The 22,993-nt window shown below is 44.8% G+C and overlaps 1 protein-coding gene across 27 annotated transcripts in view; it reads left to right on the top strand.

Moving 5' to 3' along the window:
* Nucleotides 1–22,993, top strand: part of CAP (Cbl-associated protein) — a 77,111-nt gene that overhangs the window by 11,124 nt on the left and 42,994 nt on the right. For 17 of the 27 annotated variants that reach the window (XM_067352721.1, XM_067352832.1, XM_067352870.1 and 14 more), the window contains exons 1-2: nucleotides 17,648–18,614; nucleotides 22,205–22,291. In XM_067352721.1, the coding sequence (XP_067208822.1) occupies nucleotides 17,663–18,614; nucleotides 22,205–22,291 (1,039 nt within the window). In that variant the 5' untranslated portion in view covers nucleotides 17,648–17,662. Of the gene's footprint in view, nucleotides 1–9,539; nucleotides 9,656–13,838; nucleotides 14,390–14,941; nucleotides 15,094–15,196; nucleotides 15,271–15,346; nucleotides 15,410–17,647; nucleotides 18,615–20,413; nucleotides 21,233–22,204; nucleotides 22,292–22,993 lie in introns of those variants that run through there. The other 10 variants (XM_067353046.1, XM_012366641.2, XM_067353545.1 and 7 more) reach the window with 4 other exon arrangements.

Genomic DNA, 22,993 nt, shown 5'->3' on the forward strand with positions numbered 1-22,993 from the left:
AACAATTTCTTTTATTTTTCAAAAGTCTCTTTAAGTAGATAAGAAGTACTTTTGAAATAATTCTTCTTAAATGCTCGTAAAGTAAAAGTAATCCATATTATATACTTTTATCTTTCAAATAAAAGTAATCCAGATGAAACGAGTAGTGAATTGGATAAATTTTTAATAGAGATTCCTGAGAATAATTTTACATAAAAGCCGGCCGTTTATTTCGAACGTCTGACCCGATCTCCTTTTTTTCTGTCATTTTTTTCACGAAACCTCTCGTTTGCGACGAATATCGCGAATAGTTTCTCGCGGATTCGCGCGGCTTCGTCAGTCCCCGGCGGGGATTGCGTTCTTTCGCGAAAGGTGCCTTTAATTCCGTAACAATCGTAACTTAAGCGAGCGCTCGGGGGCTTTAATTGCGAGCGAACTCTCCGGGAGAGCTGAATCCTCCGTTCAATCGGCGGGGGCCGTGGCTCGCGGCGCTGCTCAGGAAGCAGGCAGGCGCACTGGTATTTATCGGCTGGCTTACAGGCAGGATGTAATCATCCGACATATACGCACCAAAAAGGTGGATTCAAAGTCGACGATTAAAGACAGAAGGACGCCGAGATTAGCGACGGCAGCGGTAGCAAACGTCATTCACAAGCTTTGATTTCGATTTAAATTTCGGAAATTTAACGCACGCTCGGAAATTGCAAAAATATCTCGCGATCTGAGTATGGATTGACGCATGAATATAACAAAAACTTTTTTAGATTCGATGGAGGGGGGGGGGAGGGGAGGCGATGTGCGCGCTCTTTACTCCAGAATAGAGTATCGTGAAAGTATAGCTCTGCAAATATTTGCGCGCCCAACGTTTACTCGGTGCACACGCTCGCACACCTTGGAAAAAATATTGATCGAGGCCGCATTCTTCGAAGCAAGGCCATTCATAAAAGCTTCATTCGCTTATTGTGATCCCTTGAGGGCTTTTCCTCAGTAAGGAGAGAATCGTGGTGTAACACGTCGCGCTTTACAAGCGGTAGCGAAACACGGTTTCCGAATATTTCAGGTTTTTCGGGCGATTTGGAAAACAAATATGAACAAAAATAAAATGAAATAAAATGAAATAAAATAGAAATAAAACGTCTCTCGCGGAAATTGCTGCCAGTCCGAGCGCTTTATTTACAAAAAAACGATCGACCGACGCTTCGCCCGTCGAACTTGGATGGTGTCGTATTGTTAATAAAAAAACGGCGCTCGCGGTGCCTTTAGCTCGCTCGCGCTACCTTTATAAATAGCTGGTCGTCATGAAACTCGACTCTTAACAGTTCGTCCGCTCAATACGTCGATATCAGGTGCAGCGGTGCGGTCCTTCGGACGCTTCGCGTCTCGTCGCGTGTTCGCCCAGCGTTATTATCCGACGAATTGATCTTTACTCGATTCTAACAGCCGCCATTATATTCCCGGGCAACCTCGCAACCCCCGCGGGGTAAGATACTACCGCGGGAAGAAAACGGAAGACACGGCGAACGCGCCTCTCGTTCCTCTCGCATGTCGGCGGCGGGACGTCAGTGAAAGTCACGTAGCCCGTTGATTGCGGTCTTGTTCAGGCCTCCGCCGTGCCACGCGAGCCTCTAATTGCATTATGCGTGTGTATGTGTGTGCGTGTGTGCGCGTCGTGCCCGTTAGGTACGCGGGTTACGTTAAAATGTAACGCAATTTGCCGCCCGGAGAAAACGTCGCCGCGCCGCGCCGGAAGTAACCGATGAATCTTCTTGCGGAATCCCGACGATTCCGTCAGAGGGAAGGTATTTGTTAACCGCGGATGATGGTGAAAAAGTCGAGAGAGAGAGAGAGAGAGAGAGAATGTTGAATATCGCAATGTTCAATTATTTTTGTGTAATTTCGAATCTGGAATTCTGACGGAAAATGTCGATATTTATCGACACGGAAAAGCCGCGGGTTAAAGCGAGTTTTAAATCACCGTGGAACTATGGCGTGTGTATCAGAAAACTCGAGAGATGACGGGCGGTATTTGAACTCTGACCACCCAGGTTGGAGTCCGAGCTGTTATCCGCTATACCAGAGGTTCTCAAATACCAGCGGGATTTGCTTTGATCCGGGAAGAACTTTCCATACCTCAAAGCCGCGCGGTTTCTCTTATTTTGCGTATCTATCTGATGAAAGAAGATTCCGCGATTAGTACGTTGATTTCGAATGGCGACGCTAATGCTCCGTCCACTTTGTGTATCCGATGTCGCAGACATCTCTTCACATTTATTTGTCATCGCGAGTGGGACTCTGCTGACTCCTTTTTGCCAACATGTAGTGCACTGCGCCCGACGTTGCAGACGGCTCAAGTGGGCTTCTTTGTAAACGGACGAGAGTACAAGGCACAAGGGGTGCGCAAGAAGCTCACGGTGGCCGCAACGTTTCTCTCGGTTTATGATTAACGTCGTAACAAGAGCGGCGATTGTAGCTAATTAATTCCAGACCGGCAATCTGGAACCGATACCCTCCAAAAACGCGCGCAGTTGTAGATTTCTCTAGAGCACTTGATAGCGTCTCGATCACTCTCTCTTGTATACTATATACATAGCCTAATATAAAAACACAATTCTTTACTTACGCGATTATAATGTTTTTTTTAGAAAAAATAACAAACTTGAGGCATAAAAATTTTTTTCTTAAGCTCAGAATTGATTTAAAGTTATAAAGATCTTAATTAGACTCTAGTTATTAATTTCACGATTAGAAGTCAAACGTGGACTAAAAAGATTAAGATTTTTATAATTTCGAATTAATTCTAAGCATAAAAGATATTAATCTTACGCACTGCGCAGCTCTTATTTGTGTGTTTCTTTAGTACATTGATTATAAAGAAAAAGAAGTCTTTGCTTTCGTTTAAATGTAAGAACAATATTATCTCTTCTTCAAAGTTTACTTCAATTTTATTTAAATTCTCGTTTATAGAACGAGAATGTTAAATATATATTTACTCAATACAAATGTCACGAGTGAAATTAAGCTACTAATGGGATTCCGATGACGTTTCGGAATGTGTCTGGCAGTAGCATGAATGCTAGTTAGGATCTAAAAGGTTAAGGTCAACCAGATTAATCCATTAACATTGACCCGAGGCGTGTTAACCGCGCCTATCGCTTTACGGCGCACCCACGCGCCGAATAACGTCAGGTGGAATCGCTCGATCTCGTATGCAGCTCGTATCGTTGACCCAAAATCTTCACGGTTACGCGGCTTATCGCGCGCGTTGTACACACCTCTTACGTTGGCATTACGAGGCGTGTTCGCGACCGACAATCGCACTGCGATCGCGTAATGATTTCCGATCGAGGTCGCGTCGCGCCGCAAGTACACATATGGGTTCCACGACGAGATATCGAATGAATTGTGCGATATGTGATCGCAGAGAGCGAGCACGCATGATAATTAAACGCGAGAAGTATCACACGAGCGTGCGTAAAGTAGCACGCTCGTTCTGCACGCGCGTGTGTCGCATAACGGAAACGTAAGAAGGTCTCGCATAAGGAACCGCGATCTCGTATTGTGTATCGCTTTAGAAAAACAGCCTTGTTTTACATAGAATGACCATTTTCAGCATTGATTAGCTTTAACCGACGGCGAAAACTTGTCGGCGGAATTGCTAACACGAAGAATGAAGCGTCATCGTCAAAGGAGAAAAAAGTTAAACATTTTTTTTTTTTTTTTTTTTGATCGGCAATTTTGTCGATAAATTTGAACTGTCGGTTAAAATTAATCGACGCTGGAAACAGTCACCTATAATCATTCAGCGTGTATAAAAAATTACGCCCAGAGTCGACGTTTGATAAAACGCATCTTTAAACTTCGGAACAATTTTCAGAATAAAACTTGTTTCTTTGAGAAGAAAAACATCGCGGCGGGTATTTGCCGAGGGATGCTTGGTAATTATAATTTTTATATTAATACCACGCTTAGCGATGCGATTTGAATTATTTACGACGGAGATGCATCGCCGGGTAACGCGTGTGCACAACGTCCGTGCGGGATGATGCGGGATTACGTCGGCTCGGACTCGGGAGGAAGATGAGGAGCCTCGGGGAGTTGGGGGAGCGTGGGATGGACCGAGATGAAGACGAAAAGCGAGAGACGGAGACGGGAATGGCGCGGTCCGCGGCGCGGAGGGAGCGATCGCGTCGAGATCCCGATTCTAATATTGTCCTAGGCATTGGCCGGTCGCCTCTCGTCTCAGTGAACAACCGACCGGACACGGGCTGAATACACGTTTCGTTGCGGCTTTTTTTTTTGTCCGGCGGAAAAATTTCCGCGACCATTCGCGAATGGTGTTTCGCGGTAGTTTCACGCGAAGTGAGAAAATATCTGGCGGCCGCGGTGTTGCGGCGTCGTGAAAAGCGGGTTCGGACGTCGGTGACGGGAAAGCTCGCCGGAAAATCAATGGAGTAAAGCGTCCAGGAGAAAATACGCGGTGAGTGTGGCGACGAGAATTTGCGCAACGGCGAAATTCGAATAGTTCGAGCTGAGGATCAAATTCGCGACAACTTTTTTAGCATTGCGAAAGAGAGAGAGAGAGAGAGAGAGAGAGAAGGCGAATATTGCGAGAAATGTACAAGAGCTGTTAAAATATGTAGAGGCGAACGAATGTAGAATGTTCTAGAATACTGCAGAATTGATCTCATATCCTGCAGGACATCTTTATAATCAATTTGCTATCGATTTTCCGTCAAACGTCGCGGTAACAGTTATTGAATTATTAGTCGCAGACTGTCGAAAAAACTTGTACTAATATTGGTTTAACATTAGCGGCGAGAATAAATTTTCATTTGGAACAGTTGTCACTTGTCGTTGGAGACGTTACAGAATAATCTTCCGCCGTTATCAATGTACGTATATATTTTTACGCCACGATTCAGCCCGTTCTCGCTGACGACGACGTGCTCCACTTTTAAGCACACGTCATCGGCAAATGAAGCGGACGAAAGCTTTTAAGCGCAAAGCAAAATACCGTTTTCTCCTCTTTTCTCTCGCAGTTCCACTAAATTGTACTCCTCTACGTTTCCCGTACTTAGAACGAGACAAGTACGTACTTACGTCTTGGGAAGAGAGAGGAGAAAAGATAAAAACAAATATAGAAAGTATAGGCAACAAGAACTGCATCTAGGCTTCGCATAATCAGCCGGAAACCCGGCGATTTTTTTCCACTTAAAGACACATACATATTTCAAACGTGTTTCGAAGCGCCGTGTAAATTTTCATCGTCACCAATAAGAAATATCAAGCGTAAATTGTCTGGACGTTGCACTTTTATCGGAAAACGTGTGTGCACGAGTATCGACAGCTGCGAAATGATTTTGCAGGTTTCGTGCTATTTCAACCATATTTTCATCCGTCTTTATATTCCCGTCGACTTTTTTTTTTCATTCATCCAATAGTTTTTTTGTCTACTTTACACCGGAGGAATTTTTTTACATCGCCGAAAGGACTGTTCGCGCTGCGATTCGAACGCGGTGAATTTACATCGGCTAAAAACGGTAGCGCAAAATCGATCGACCAGCCGAGTACGGGTCACTATTGTGCAGGGTTATTATCGGTCGACTTGCGAGTGACATCGATAGCATCGGTTTGACCCGGCGCGTGAAACGATCGATTTTTTTTTTTTCCATGCAAATTAAAGACGATTTTTCGCTAAAATGCGGAATCGAAAGTACGATTGGAATGTAAGTAAACGGAAGAAAAATTTTCGCGATTATTTCACGCAAAATGTTTGTTTCGTGCAAATTTTGTATATTTACTTTGTATATCGCGAAGGCGAACACGAACGTTCGGTACGTTCGAGAAACTTGAGACGGGAGGAGTGTGGCTATTTTCAATTCGGAAAGCCTCGTGCAAGCTCATCGATCGAAGGTCATCGGGTGGCCGAACGCAGGCACGAGCGTCAAAGAACTCGGCGGCATTGCGATACACTTTTATCGGCATTATGTCCCGCGGTCGAGACATGTCCGTCGGCAAACACGTCTCGCGCGGGTCGCGCTGTATTTTTAAACGAATTACCTCGCTGGCGCGTTTTCGCTTTCGCGCTAACGAGTTCCGACACGTGAATCCGGCCCGTGAATCGCATGCACCTCAGTCGTCGAAAGTGGATTCCGCCATTATTCATCCTCGTGTTAAAACATTTACCATTAAAGCGGCGCGTTCGCATCGGCTCAAGAATGGGAGGCGGTATAATGCGATGTAAGCCGCGATGCATAACGCGAAGCGATAAATCACGGTGGATCGGAAAATTGGGTGTGGAAATTAATTAGAGACTTAACCCAGTCTGCGACGTAATCCGCGGCTATTAGTGGTAACCGAATGCGGAGTCGGTTATCGATACGAATATTTCATCCTGACTAATCCGCGGCCGCGGAGGAGCCTGCTGCATTTTAATTTATTGACTCCCGTGCGCGTGAGCGGCAGGAATTTCTTATTTATGCACTTTGTTCGCGAGTAATTAACAGCCATATTATCTCGGTAATGAATCGCCGCGGAAGATTGCTACTCGCTTTCCTTACGCGCGTAAAATAAGCAGAACATTTTTTCGAGCGTCTATTAAAGCGTCGAGTTTTTATTCGTCGTAAAATCTTGCCTTCACCTTGCACTCTCTCCTCGAGAAGAGTTATCGCTGGTATTGAGCTCTCTTTCTCTCTCTTCCTCTCTTTCTTCGTCTCCTTCTGCTCTGAACGATATAAATAATCGAGGGTCGTACGACGCCAGTCACATGGGCGTCGTTAATTTTTTGAGTACGCGCCAAGCACTCGACACGGATTTCAGTGGATTCAATTGAAGGGCTCGTTAAAAGAAAGACATTTAAAAAATTAGTGTGGTGATATTTGTTAAAGGAATAAGTAAAATATATGAAACGGATGGAATATTCGATTAATAAAAAGCATATAATTAATTTAATTAGATATTACACTCGCGATCGTTGCAATTGATGCAAAAACCTATTGTCTATATATTTCGTGTTTCTCAAATTCTCAGCTGTCTTTGTCTCTCGCTTTGCGTCTTCTTCGACGTCTTGCGGTCGACTGTGTCAATTATAATTTCCGAACATTATAACATATTAATTTTAACCAGTTTGTCGTTAATTTTTTAAAAAAACCTTACATATTAAAATTTTTTATTTTAAAAAAAAAAAAAAAACAAATATTCTGTGCACCGCAGTAGATTTTGACTTCATTAAACGGCAGTGCACGTCAATACGCGTTTTCCTTCTCGGATATGTCATTCTTATTCCCAAGCCGTCAATTACGGCGTGCCGCGCTCGATCTCTCCAGGCGACGTGTCGACGGGCGGAATGCGCGGCGGGTTAATATCCGTTGTCGCGGGCCGTGCTGGAGAACACGAGGGGCGTCTGGTTTGTGTGACGACGCCGATAATTCAAGGGGGCGTCGACGCGGCTCTCTCTCTCTCTCTTCCGTCACCTCGCGAACGCTCCCCGTGATCTAGTCGACTTTCGCGCGGGGCTGGTGAACGCGGCGCGGAATTCCCGCTCCTAAATTCGTTAATGCTCTATAATCCACGAACGCGTGAGAATCCGCCGTATTTCAGAATCGGGCACGTCGCGAACGATAGTAATCTCGTGGCGCGGATTGAGTCGGCGCGTGTGGAGTGGATAAGATACTTTTCCAGATTTTTCCACTCGTTTCCTCGCGAGCGGAACGGAAAATTTCAGAGTTGAATAATGTATTATGAATATCGCGAAACGTATTAAAACGCATCATCTTTCTTTTAATAATTTTTTTAAACAACCTGCTATCTCGCTTATTTTCTATTTCACTCGGAACTATTATCGTTCCATCAAGTACACGCGGGGCGTGAATATTTCTCTGAAAGACGATTTGACACTCTCGATCCAAAGCGCTTTTTACGTGTATTTCAGCTCATGGTTTTTTGATCATTTTTATAAGACACTTTATTGAACGTTTTTAAACGGTCGACGAATATTCATGCGATACCGACGGCGGCCATCGAATGGATCTCGCGACCGGAATATCGGATATTGCATAAATATCCGCGGAACGTGACTATCCAAACCAGATTTATATGGATATTTATACAGGGTGCCGGTGTTACTATAATGGATCATGCATGACGATCGACTAGGGCTTAAAAATACACGTCCCGGGTCGACATACGAGCTTTTCAGTGAGACGAGCTTTATCAATCGATGCGATCAGATCGCATAGCGAGATTCTCTCTAAAATTATAATGTTATTAATTTTCCGACGCGTTCGAACGGATTTGGAGCAAACCCGAAGTCTTTTTAATCGATTTATTTATCTCTGTTATTGTTATGTCACGACAATTAATTTGATTTTTCTTAAATGACACGAGCAGTTGACTTTTTATTGTTTTGAAAAGTTTCGAAAAGTCAAAACGAGAAAATGAGATACGCGGTGAGGATCTGCGAACCGGACTATTTGTCATTTCCTGTATAATTACTGTTCTGCGAGGAGCAGATCATCAAACGGACAAGGGAACGCGAGTCAACAGCGACGCCAACGTTTATATCGGGATCTGTTTTTCCCGCCTGCTTTCCTCTCCCCGGGCTGCGAGTTTAATTGCTTTTCTCTAGTCTTGCCTTCTAATTAAGCCTTCAACCTTCCACGACGAGCGCGAGGAACTAGCCGAATGCATAATGCATTTCAGGGGACCGATGTCGGGTCCTTTCTTCCTGTCTCCTTTGAATCCCTCACCGCGATTTGCCTTCATCCCACGGTTCCGTCCCGCGAGTCCCGGCTAATGGCCGAAGTTGGCCGTCGTCGTCGTTCCGACGTAGTGCATCTTCGATTGAATTATTATTAATGCTGCGCCATGCTGCCCTTCGCTGCGAGGCCGACAACAGTAGGCGAAACTTGCGCTTCCAAAGAGAGACACAAATAATCGATCGAAGTAACAACTTGTGATTCAACCGTCGAGTTTTTCCGCCGCGACTTTCTTAGGCGCATCCTGGCCCAAGATTATAGTAATTAATCCGCCGAATGGCTTTCTCCTCGTTAAAAAACTTACTTCGACGCAATTAATGTGACTTTAACGGACGAGCTTAGTGAAAAGAGGAGAAACTTCCACTCGCAAGAGCGCGAAGATCAGTGAATTAGTGCAAAATTTGCGCATAAATTGATTATTTACGTTGTTCCTTATTGTGTAAAAATACTTGTGGAAAAATCAAAAGCTCGAAAAATCGAAAGATTGTGGTAAAAAGAAAAATTGAATACCGCGAGATAAATCTTTCCGAATTCACTTAACAATACGAATATCTCTATCGCGATGTAATGTCATTTGTAAATTACTGTTATCTTTGGCGCACGAATGCTGCGTATCGTCGGTGGGTGTCCCCCAGATTTATCGCCGGGGCGGCGTAACCCGCGATCAGCGGCTAAATTACAATTTAGTGTCTGTCTCGAACCGCCACAATTCACTTCGCGATACAAGCGTCTTTTCGCGGAAGCGGATTCCGAAAGCGCGAATCGAAAGATCCGTACGTGCGTCTTCTCGGTGACAAGGCGCGTCGGCTCATTCCGCTCACGTAACACGAAAGTGCCGACTACCTGGAAATCCCCTCGACTTGTTACGCGCTTCTTATGCATGCGCGATTCGTGGCCTGAATCCGCCCCGTCTTTTCCACGTAAATACAAAATTGGCGTGTCTAAACGTCAATGAAGTCGCGAGAGTTTGACGTTCAAAAACTCCTCATCCATTACTTTGCTTTTATTATTGATATTTGAATTTGAAAATTCTGGGTGGATAAAAAAATGGTTTTTTCATGTGTTTGATTTATAGAGCCATGCGTCATACATGTGGGTTCGAGTCTTGAGAAATATTGCCTGTTTGAAAAATGTTTAGTTTGTGACAAATGTGTAACCGGGCGACGCGCGGCATTTCGCAATTTCCATTTCGATCTCGCGAGATGATGGCGTCGTAACTTATTTTCCGGCAAGTTTTTCCGCGGCAAACGCGGAAAGTACTCGTCGTCGAATGTACGCCCTTTGTTATATTCTGTTTTTCTTTTTTTTTTTGGAACGTGATTGTTATACGGTGCTGCACGCAAAATTTCACGTCTTATTCGGCAGCGGGCTCACTACACCACCCAGAATAGCAGGCCGCTAACGATCCTCGACGAACGGTAATTTCTCGGCTTCGACGACGTCTTTTGTGCGTAACGGGCCGCCTCATTGCACGATAATCACATAATAGCGCAAATTGGCTCCGTCAATTAAAGCCGACACGAAGTCGACACTTTAAACTCTCCTCTTCGTGGCAGTCACGAAGAGAGGCCGAGAAAATTATTTATCTCTCGCAACTGCTCTACATATTAAATTAATGTACAATTTGTGAACTATGTTGAGAAAAAAGTTTCTACACTCACCCGAAAAAAAGCGGTACACTGAAAATGTGGGAAAAATTCATCAAATTTCAACTGACGATAACTTCGTAAATAATAAAGATAGAAAGTTCTATAAAATATGGAAATGAAGCTAAAAATCTCTACTTTAAGAATCAATTTATTTCAATGTTGCAAAATAAATTTATTGAAAATGGCGGATGACAAAGCGCGAGCATGCAAAATTGAAACAATTGTTTTGCATCCGAAGGAGATGTCTGCAGATCTTTTGTGATTTCTCCGCCCTGACTTTTTGTTTATGCTCGACCGCACATTGCGAGAAAAGTGCTTGATTTCTGCGATGAAGTTGGCATAAATCGACTCGAATGGCCAGCAATGAGTCCAGATTTAAATACCATTGAACACCTATGGGACAATATTAACAGAAAAGTACGAAATCATATACCTGCTCCTCAGTCATTGCCAGAACTTCGAAGAGTTCTTGAAATAGAGTGGAATGACATTACGCAGTCTGAAATTAGAACATTAATAAGGAGTATACCTCGTCGCATGAATGAGGTAATACGCGCACGAGGAGGTCATACCCATTATTAATATACGCGCGCGCACACGCAATTGTACACGCACCACCGGGAGGGTTTGGAGTCGTTAAATATCGTGGACCTGACGAGCCATGAGGTCCTTATCCCAGTGGTGCACGCACACACACACACACACACGGGATCAGATTTCTGCCACGTCCACGCCGTTGATCCTGGGTAACGCTAAAAGCAGAATTGACACTTACAACCGTAAGAAGAGTTTGGAGTTTTAAAATACCGCGGAGCTGATGACCACGGAATTCTTATTCTTGCAATTCGGTCTGGTTCAAAATTGAATATCTCGGCACGTAATACAGCTAGCAGGATTTTTTAAAAACCATTTTAAAAGTTTGGATGTCTAGTGTTCGAAAATTCATAACGCAATAATGTGCAACAATTTTCTCCAAAATGGCGGATGACAAAGCAAAAGCATGCGAAATTGAAAAATAATGGTTCGAGTTTGCGACGGTGCACGGTATAAACAAAAAATTGTAGCTTATTGGGATCAAAAGCGTACGAAAGTACAGAGTCTCCTCTTTAAAATGCTTTTTTATGCATCTTGATACGATGATTTTTCGCTGAGAGATTCGCATTTGAAGTAAGAATCTGCCTTTTTCTTCAAATGCGAATCTCTCGGCGAAAAATCATCGTATCGAGATGCATAAAAAAGCATTTTAAAGAGAAGACTCTGTACTTTCGTACGCTTTTCATGATCCCAATAAGCTACAATTTTGTTTATACCAAAAGTGCACCGTCGCAAACTCAAACCGCTTATTTTTCAATTTTAATTTTGCATGCTCGCGCTTTGTCATCTGCCATTTTCAATAAATTTATTTTGCAACATTGAAATAAATTGATTCTTAAAGTAGAGATTTTTAGCTTCATTTCCATATTTTATAGAACTTTCTATCTTTATTATTTACGAAGTTATCGTCAGTTGAAATTTGATGAATTTTTCCCACATTTTCAGTGTACCGCTTTTTTTTCGGGTGAGTGTATTTAAAGAAGTGGCATTGTGAAGTCGCAGGTTCGATGGACGGAAGTGGTTTCTGTCACCGTTATACCGATTTGTGTCCTCGCAGTTACGCAAAGGCGATGTGTAACGGTCGGGAAATGCGCGGGAAAAATGCGGGATCGATTTCACCGTTCGGAGCATCGACGTCGGACGCACTCCGCGAATATTCAATTTTTCGGTCTGCCGCGCCGCATGATTGCCATGCGCGCATTCTCCAAGAGGTATAAATTGCCTCGGAAGCGCCGATGCAACGTTGTATAATCAAATACGATGCACTTCCGCGGGGTTTTTCGCGTTCGATGAGACTGTTACGGCGAGGAACTTGATGGCGAAAATTACTCTTGACGTGGAAAAATCGATTTCACATTTACCGAAAGATTTGTAGCTCACAGAAAGTAACTGAATTTCTCTCTCTCTCTCTCTCTCTCTCTCTCTCTCTCTCTCTTTTTCGATATTTCCCTCGCGAAAATTAAAAGTGCGACAGTCAAATGTCGGGAGATTTTAAATCTTCCTCGGTTTTCCAAAGGCGAAGATTCTCTTCATTCCGAACTCGAATCCCCAGATTGATCTCGAAAACGGCGCGTGCGTGGAATTATTCGCGCGATCGCGGAACGAATTACGCGAGCGTTTTAGCAAAACGTGTGAGCAGCCGCGGGCGGCTTCGGCGGGGTCTTTGTAGTCCCGCGATCGCTTATTATCTCACTGGTGGCGAAGTTGGTCACGGATGATCCTCCACGACCGGTCCTACATCATCGTGTCCGATTTTTCCTCGCTTTCCACCGCCGCGCTCGTTCTCGCCTCTGGATTCTCTATTATCTCGCGCTGCCCGAAAGCAATTTCCTACGTCGCTTTCTCCAATCGCTTTTGCGGCCTCCCTTAGTCTCGCCGCACGTCGGTTAAAGGGTCGTTAAAATCGGATGAAATTGTGTGACGCTTCAACGTAAAACGAATACTCCGGAAATAGCATCACGGAAATGTGGCATTTTAAGAGATGTTAATACGATTAAATTGAATATTTTAATATTTAATTGTTTCTGCTGAAATTTTATTAGTTAGTTTTACATGAGCAATAACGATGATCATCAGGCTGTTATTTATTTATATGCAGAATCTATTAAAGGAGCTTAAAGCGACACGTTGTCGCAGATACCTCGGAAAGTTCCTCAGTCGGGAGTGACTCGCGTTGAGGCTGGTAATGAAGCGAAGCGTCCTCAAGTTTCGTCGATGCACTTGGGAAGTCGTGTCTCGCATAGTTAAAAGTTTGAAAGATTTACGCGCGGAGCGTAAAGCGTGGAATTCCGTCTGCTAGTTCAACGCTCGTCCGCCTGTTTCACTTCGTGCCTGTTTTCGCGGCCGCTCGCTCGCTTACCGTCGATAATTTGACTTTCTGCTTTGATATTCCTTTCCCTTCGTTCTCATAATAAATATCAAAGTGGAAAAGTTTATTTCGTCCGCGTTTATTCTGTACACGACTTGTGCAAACCTTATTTTTGCCACCGATTATTATTTATTGTAAGTAAATAATTAATCTTGTATTTCAAGGCGAAATCTGAAATCATATACGGCACAATTGATATTTCTAATGTGCATTTCCAATCGAATTAATGCGAGAAATAATGCGGTTTGGCCGAAGGCCAGATTACGCCGTGTAAACAAAATTTGGTCGGAAATCGGGTCGTCGTATATCTCATCGCGTTACAGTCTCCCTCATCCCTCCGCCGCTCTCAAAATCCAAACAACATCGCCATGGAAGGTCAGTCGGAAAAGCTTCCCTGTTGTTCCACTGTAGTCGAAAAGTCTGGCGCCAATGCGACTGGCGGTCCAACGACGATGCATTCTGTCCAGGGAACGAGTCCTCAGTGCTTGTTCTCCTCCGACGCGCTGTACATCGTCTACTTAGTCTTCATGGTCTCGCGACCGAGCATTCCGCCCCGTCCGCAAATAGTTCTCCTTTCGCGAAATCCCCGGTGATCTCGTTATCTTAACGGTGGCTCGTCACTCTTGCGCAATTTGCATTTTACTTCGGGATTCGCAAGTCGCTGCGCGAACAACACGTCGAATCAAACAGATTTAACGGGATGAATATTAACCGAATCGCTCGGATAAGAAGTACATTCGCGCGTTGAGCGCGAATTTTGAACTTGTCATAAAAATGTAAATAAATGCTTATGAGATAATAAGCGGCGCTACACACGCGTCATTCGTTTCGTAGATCGAATAAGACGAGCTTGAGATTTACAACATACGGCGATAAAAGTTTCGATCGGTGTGACGAAGGGGAGCTCGAGACAAGCCTCCCTCGCCGGTACTTACATTCGTTCCGCGATAGCGCTCTGTCAACGGCGAGGATATCGAGCGCGGGGACTCCTCGGAATGTTGAAGTTCCGAGTCTCATCCGGCCAACGGAAATGCGACGGCACGGTGAGAATCTTAAGCGTCTGCGACTTAAATCTCGCGCCGAGATATGTTGCGCGTCGAAGGAAAGTTAATTTTCCCGGATTTATTCTGGCAGACTTTGTACGTGCATCGTTTGTTTAACTTTGTTAGCACGATTGTGTGAAATGTGTGCGAGAATATTCATCTATAGACGGCAGATGTATAACCGCGGACTCTTTCTGCGTGAAACAATCCTGAAAAGTATAAATATTAATTCTTTCTTCATACCTTCGTAATCTAATGTTTCTTTTAAATATTCTGCAGCGGTTGTGGTTAATTCGCAACTTTCAAGCGGTGACCATATTTCATCACGTTTCGATCCACAATGCGGTAATTTGTCGTCGTTCCGCCTGTGCCGCTGCTTTCAGACGGCATCGCGTGTCTGGGAAGTTGCCTGCCTCCAGGCACATCGGAGACCCAGTGGTTCTCAACCGCCTTTCGATTTTGATAATTCGCTCGGCGTTTGCGATCGATCAAATTACACGATTTTGCATCAAAATCGAATTTTAACTACATGAATACTATTTGTTATTGCAGGTGAATCCGGGAAGCAAGGCGTCCCAGCAGGGGGTGAGAGAGGGCGACCTGATTAGCAACATTAACGGAAGGAGCACTCGAGATTTGACTAACAGCGAAGCGCACGCTTTGCTACGCAACTCCGGGGAGCAGTTGAAGCTTGGTCTCAATCAGTAAGTGATATTCCAAATTCTTTTCACGAAACAAAGAGCGGAATTGAACGCTCGATTTTCTCTCAGCCGGAAAATTAATTTCTGTTCTTTGCTTTTGTTGCAGGGAAAATATTGGCTCGCCAAAAAGAAGGATTTACAAGAGCAGTCTGCAGGAAAACACCACCGAAATCCACAACAGTAAGTATTTGTTGCGAAAGTAAATCGATCGATTTCTCACATTCTCACGAGACTTATCGTCATTTCTGTACTGCAGAAATAACCACGAGAACCACAACAACCACACGTACACGGACGGAAGCGGAGAAGAGTGGCGTCGGTGAGTTTGATACTCTGTTACGTAATTGTTAACTTTGATGCTAGATATTATTGATCTATGAAATAATTGAAAATTGCACTTATATTGCACTGCCGCGTAAAGCTCTTGATCGCAAAAGTGCATCGGCAATTATTAATCAGCGGACCGCTTCGACAGAAACTTTCGACGAATGTATCGCGCTGCCCATAATTAATTAATGCCGAATTTATGAGCACTCTCCGATTAATCGCGCGCCTGTTTGAGCAACGAGCTTCACCGCGCTCGATATCGATTCCTGGTTAATGCCGCGTGGTATCAAATATCGGCCACGTGAAGCTCACCACCATTTTCCAATCAATTTTTAATGCACAGATACACATACGTGCAATTGCGACGTTTAGTAGTCGAAATAATTTTGGCGGGAGCGATATAATTAATTCACGGATAGTGCGATCGTATAATTGCAGTTGTAATTGTGTAATCTTGTGAATTATTATCGAATTGCTGCGACGCTATTAACAATTTGCGAACTCGCTTCTCCGCAACTTACGTCGGACCCGAACCGTTGCCGTTCGCGCGTCGCGTTGAATCGGAGGGTCCAGGAATTACCCACGCGTGACTACTGGTGTTTGGCCGTGCACAATAATCCTGCCAGTTAACTGAGCGTACAATGCGCGTAGTTTAATTATCTCTGATCATCTCAATGGCGAGCACAATGGGGTGGCCAGTTCCTTTATGCACGGTACCACAGAAACCGAAGTTAGCCTCGGTGACATTTCAGCCGGTGGAATTAATCGTAATTTCCGTGCGTTGTCATTCATTAATGTTTAATGATCTGACGAGAAAAAAACAACAGTAGTCTCTTTCAAAAAGTTGTAATGATTGAAATCACTGAACCAAACTTTTCTTATTAAATCAATTTTTCGAAATTTCTTCGCGCACAGCCGCAGTCATGAAAATGTGCCGTTAAAGAAAGCATTCTGGCGATTTTATACGAGCATTGAGAAATATACTACTTTAAAGAGCCGTTGAATTTTTATCTTACCCAATCGGTCGCGGAGATAATTAGCCGCTTATTTCGATCTTTCAAATTTATAATAACGGACTAATGACTGGCCTAATAAGTACAACGTATGACGTGTACGCGGACTATAAATGCGCGGATCATCCCACTCGGGTCATTATTGCCGGCTCTTTCTCCAAATTGCCCGCTCGTCGTCGCGGTACAGTGCACATCCAGACGGGGCATACCCACGCTCGGCGTCGTTCTCTCGCTCGAAGCTCGCGTGTATTGGGTCACACGTACGCGACACACCTGTCCCGAGATTCGTATGTACGCTCTCACATACGATGCGTACACCTGCCACTACAACGACACGCGGGCAATTCCGTGCGGGCGCACCCTCGGCACTTGGAGAAGGCCCTGCGTCAAAGAGTCGACTCTCCTCGTCTCTTCTTCTTCCTTTTCGAGACCGCCGCTTCGACGAACCCGCCTTCCCGTTCAGTACATCGGGGAACACGTTGTCGTACGCGCCGCGCCGAGTAATCGAATTTCGATCCGCGTCGCGCCGTCGTTTGTCTAAAAGCGAATTCGCTCGCGCCGGTTTAATCGTCGGCGTGAGCGCCGGGAAGGATTTCGCGTGTTCGATCGAGCATTGGGGGTCGATCGCGTAGTTTTCCACGGGGAATAGTGCCGATGAAAAACGGTAAAACGATAAAGGAGGAGTGGAATGTGAATATCGTCGCGTGAATTTACATAAATCTGAATTATGTAATTTTTCCGGCGTGCGGAATGACGAGATTTAATCGGATGAGAAATGAAAGAGAGATTAAGAGCCCGTTGACGATTATGTGATCGACCCCCCCTCGATCGAGTTTACTGTGAAAATATTTTCCTGGCGTAATTTTTCCTATGAAAGCCCGTCGGCGAGTTTCACCGACGTAATGCTGGACGATCGGCCGAATGCGAAGGGCAACATCGATGAGTGTTCAATCAGGAAATGCGTACAACAACGGGAATTCCAGGCGACACGATTGAATGACGCGATTGGCAACAATACAGGCATTATCCGGGGATACAATAGTCGCGAATCGCTGTTTAATGAATCGCAGTTGCGTAATGACGAAAGAAAGGACGCACGCGCTTTGGTGAATCTGTCGATCTGGTAAATCGCGCGATGAAAGTAAATGCGATGATCGATGATAATTAACAAAGTTCGAACGGCGCTTTGCCCGGCTCGAGATAAGTGACGAGAATGAAATAAATCTGCAAAGATGAAGCTCTTCGATTGCGCCCGATGCCTGACAACGCTGAATCAGCGACGCTCGTCGCAACGATACGGCTGCGAGACGACGGATCCGCTGGTGATGACGAAACGGCCGCCCACGCGTCATCATCGTCGCTCCGAATCTGCGCAGAGAATCAGCTCGTCGCGGCCGAACGGCCGATTTCTGAGCGCGATGCGCAGCTTCGGCGCTTCGTGGAAGCGCCGAAGAATTATCAGAATGAGCGGCGCGAAGAACAAGCCGGACTCACGTCCGAAGAAGCCGCTCGTCAGGAATGACGAAGGCAGATTGAAGCGCGTGGGAATTCGGGGGACGCTTAATGGACGCTTCAACCTAAGGAAGCGGAAGGTCCTGGCGAGCGTTGAGGCAGTCGGTATTGCCGGAAGAAGGGCCGGTGAGCTCGAGCGTGAATATTACGAGCACCTGGAGGCGCTCAAGTTCCTCATCGACCCGCCGCCGTGTTTCCGCAACACGGAGACCCGACAGAACTTCGAGAACAAGCTGAATAGCCTGGATTTCAGGCGAATGAACACCGTGGCGATTCCGGAGGGACCCGAAAGCAGTCTGAACGATTCCGGACGTTGGAGTGCGATCCGTGAAAATGGCGATTTGCGCGACACCGAGAGATCGTACGCGGCCACGCTGGACCGCATTGTGGCGGAGCATCTGAGGATCGAGCGCACGATGATCGATCTGTTTGCACGGGCGCCGATCCTGAAGAGCCGACACGGCGAACAGGTGCCCGCCCAGCGCGAGAACAAGACCGTACGCTTCAAGGATGAGGTCGAGCGCACAGGAACATCTGTCGGACAGCAGGAAGATTCGAGACTCGACGGCGAGGGCTGCGAAGGGGTGAAATCAAATAATCGTGTAAAGAGAGAAATTGCTAAGGCGAGATCGGGCGGGAATTCGAACATGTTCGATGTCGAGACGACGAACGGTAGGTGATGGTTCAGTTTGATGGCGGGAAACTTATTTATTAGATAAATATTCGTAACATTGTCATCGAATGTTTCGCAGACGAATGAAATGATAGAATCGATACCGAAATACTGAGAGTCGAGATCGGGAATTCGATAAACAAACGAGCAAATTTGATTAAAAGTTTAATGAATGCGAGTTCGCGAGTTTCTCCGGTTCTCAATCCAACTCGCGTTAACATCGGCTCGCAACAATGTGCGCTTCTTGCCATTGAAACTCGATCGCCGTCTGCGCACTGTTCTTGTCGTTATAAACGAGGCGCAATTAGTGATGCGTCATTAAGTTGGCTTTTCGGGGATCATCTGTTTCTTTAAATAGAGGATGTGTGAGAGAGTTATAAGTGCCACATCGGCGCTGTCAGTTCATAAAATCAAGCATTATATTATAAACTTCTTAACATGCTTCGAATTCGAATTTATTTTGACAATATTCGATCGAGTTAAATTAAAAAAAAATTTTTTTACATAATAAAATACAATTTTCTGCACTGGTTATAAAAAAATCGATATATTCCGATAAAACAATTCTAAGTTTGTGACATTTTACTTAATAAAATATTGGTCTGTAACATCTAAGACAGATTTTCTTAAATATTTAGTTGTCTGGTAATTTTCGATTTTTAAAATAAATCTATCTACTTTTTGATCAGACAAAATGCGTTGGTAAATTGAATATTCGTTTATAGAAGTTGTAATTAAATTTTGTATTACGATTTTTAAAGCGTGATGAGTGATAAAAAACGGTAATACCATATATTGGAAAATCCGTATTTATTTATTACACAATTCAATAAATAATTTTATAACTTTTTTTCTCGTATTTTTTTTTTTATTTCTCGGGTTATTTATTTATTTTTTCATTAACGCAGAGTATATTTCACTCGATGGAAAAGTTTGTTTTGTGGTCGATTTTTTTTTAGTAAACAGCGTAAGTCTAAGTAAGCCTTGTATTATTGCTCTGTGAGTTTTTCAAAAGCGGCGATATTGAGGGACGCATTCGTCCAAGTCTCGAAGTTATTACAATTACCATAACAATTTCTTCGCGACATGCTTTTGTGCTTGATATTATGCGCCGATATTACGGCCGATGAAACGGCTTTCGATTTACGTCGCGAAGTCCCAGTCGCAACCTCGAGGTCGAACAATGCGCCACCGGAAATAGCAATCCCCGTTTGTTGAGCGGGTTTGTTCGAAACGGATATTGTTCCTTTATCGCAGCGCGAGCACAAGCTGCACGCCATATATCTGAAGCGACCATTCGTACAGGAAAAATGTTGATAAAAAGTGCTCGCGTCAACCACGTTAACGGTCAATTAGCATCGACAAATAAATCGTGTAAACAAATTAATTGAAATTCTGTATAATTTCAGATTATTGTTTTTTCAAATCCGCCGATCATTCGCGTGATGACCGATATTCCGTCAATTGTTAAGAAATTAAACACTACAATAAAATGTAATATTGAAATGTACAAAAGCGGAGCTTTTGTAAAAATTGCGTTTGATGTAAAAATCGGATACAAGGGCGCGGGTCTTAGATTCGTCAAATCTACGTGGAGCGTGACGCTCCGGTGATCGATTATGCAACGGATACGGTGTCGTCGGGCAATGAAATATGTCATGCCGGCCGGTTGCGCAAGAGCGACGCCGCGGCCGATCGGATCGAAGGAAATCCCGCCTCGCGAGTGAGGGTTCGGCCGCGCTCGTCCGATCGAGAAGGGCGCAAGGGGGGGGGGACAGGGCAGGGCAGGTCGTGGAGGACGAAGATGGAAGACGCGGACCGCGGAAACGTGGGCTTGGCACCTTCGGGGCATGACGGGACGCACCCATTGCGCGTATTAACGTGCCCGTGGCGAATGCCGGGTCTCCCCCCCCCCTCCCCATTAGCAGTGTCCCCTTTAATTTTCCCCCGAGGAAATTTGCCGTCGCAATTTTGTTCGCGACGTTTTCAGCACATCGACCATATTTATTTAAATCGCAGATAAATTATTATTTATTCTCATTAAACGGCGCGGCTAATAAAAGAGAGAAAAAAAAATCTGTTACTCTTTCGCAAAGAGGATTATGTTACGGGATTATGTAATATATTTGCGGCTATCTCCGATTTTCATCCCCCGCCATTGCGCTTACGTTCGCGACGGCCCAACCCCGTCGCGTAAGCTTCTTCGATCCCATTACGCAATTAGTGCGATACATTTTATTGCGCGGTGACTTGTTGCGTAAGCACAAGGTTACGAAGCCGAGTGTGTGTGTATGAGTGTGTTTTTATGATCATCGGGTTTCCGTTCCATCGAATTCCTTATTTTTAGTCGCGCGCGCTTCTTTCGACGACGAGCGTCGCCGAGTTAAACAGGTCAGCGTCGCGCGAGAATATACGACGGCTCGAGAGAAAGAAATAAAAAGACACTTCCGGATGTCTCGTGTGCGTGTGTTCGTGCGACTGCCGTGACGCAACGAAAAGTGTGGAAAATAGATGGGTGTGCGCTCGCGCGACAGTCGCTTCGCCGGCATTGTGCACTCGGAAGGAAGTCCAACTCGGAAGCGGCGCTATTCATGAATTCAGAGGGGATCCTAGAGGGGTATCTGTGTGTGTGTATGTGTATGCGTGTGTGTGTGTGTGCGTGCGTATTCGTATCGCTCCTGTGTGCGCGCTAATGCGCGTTACACTTTCGCGTTTGTGTGCGCCGCTATCTGTGTGCACACAGCGCACACCGCCGTACGTAAATATCCGGCTCGCTCGTTTTCCAAAAAATCCCGCACGTTTCTGCTCGCAGAATTTTTCGCCAAGTTGCCGAGTGCGCTTATACGGCGCGCCACGTCGGCGTTTCCAGATGCATCTCTTTGATCCACTTCAAAGAGCCGAACTTTAGCTTATATCTTTCGCGGCGGGATAGATGAGAATTTTCGGTCGCGCTGTATGAACGAGTGTGGATTTCCGGCACCGATGACAGAGAACATCCTCTCCCGAGCCTCCCGTAATCCGTGAACGTGCATGTATGCATGCGACATACAAATTCACCTGGATCGACGTGTGCGAAGCACGTGACTCTCACACACACACACCGCCGGGTGCGCGGGTGGGGGACGTGTTTCGTGGGTGGCTGATGGGTCCGTCCCGTGTGCTCAGTGCATAATCGTGATTCACGTATCCTACACAGGTCGCGGTTGTGCCGCTGATTTTGCGCGGGTGGAGGCTGACGTTTAACATGGACGGCGGCGTCGTCGGGATTCTCGCCTAAATTTAACGCGTGAGCCCGTGTCGCATCGTTTCGCGCGAGTGTCGCGAATTTTCGCCGATTAACCGATAGTGCACGAAAGCCGTAGATTCGCGCGTATCGAAGGTCCGCTTTAAAATTGTGTCGCGAGTCAAGAGTCTTGTCAATTGAAACTTTAATGCAAACTATACTATATTTAAAGAACTTTTAAAATTTTTCAACGCAGTTTTGTATTTTTAATAAACTTGCCAAATTTTAATTATCAAAGACAATTCTTCGATAAAGTAAGATATTGCCGAGAGATATTCGCGTTGCTCACCGCAACGATCTTTTCAGATGACACAAAAGTCGAGCAGAGCTACGCCAATCAGAACGGTGCTCTGAAGAGCTGCCCGAGCGAACAACGAAGCGACGTTAAGAAAGGTAAGTGCGCCTCGTTATCGAGAAAAGGAGAATATATACTTGGAATGCTGGGCTGGACCACTGGGCTTATTTGCATGATTACCCGAACACCGTACATACACGCGGTTTTCTCTTCTTTTCTTCATCAAGCGTCATTTTGCGATTGCGATTGTCCGGAACGATCTCCCTAAAAGCCTGTCGAATTGTCTCCGCGAGTCGAAACTCGGGCCTGAAGTAGATAAAGCGTAAATTAAAAGTTCGTGAAAGGAATTTTTTCAATAATTCTGAGGAGTATATTTAAATATTTCCAGCAATTCAATAATTAAAACGGTATTTAAATTAAAGAAGAACAATTTTCTTTTTTTCAAGGGATTATTAAAGACAGTTGAAAGAAAGTTAATTTGAATATCTTCTCGAACGTTAGCCAAATATTAATAAATTTTGTTTGTCTGAAAATAGACCATTCGTGTCCAATAGAATTCGTGGGAGAGATCAAAATTGCAATTCTTCTCTGTGCGAAATGCAGCATCTTTTAACTTAACATCTTTTAACGTTCTTCGAAACTTTCCCATCTTGCTGTTTCTTTTCGAGGAATATCGGGGAAAACTGTAACGAACCGTCGTCTTTAAACGTGAAAAATAAGGAAGCGTCAAACGCACGTGGGTGCGCGAAAGAAATCCCGAGTAGGGAAAACGCGTAGCAAATATTACGTAGATGCGGAGA

Source organism: Linepithema humile, chromosome 1, assembly GCF_040581485.1.
Source record: "Linepithema humile isolate Giens D197 chromosome 1, Lhum_UNIL_v1.0, whole genome shotgun sequence".
Classification (NCBI taxonomy): Eukaryota; Metazoa; Arthropoda; class Insecta; order Hymenoptera; family Formicidae; genus Linepithema; species Linepithema humile.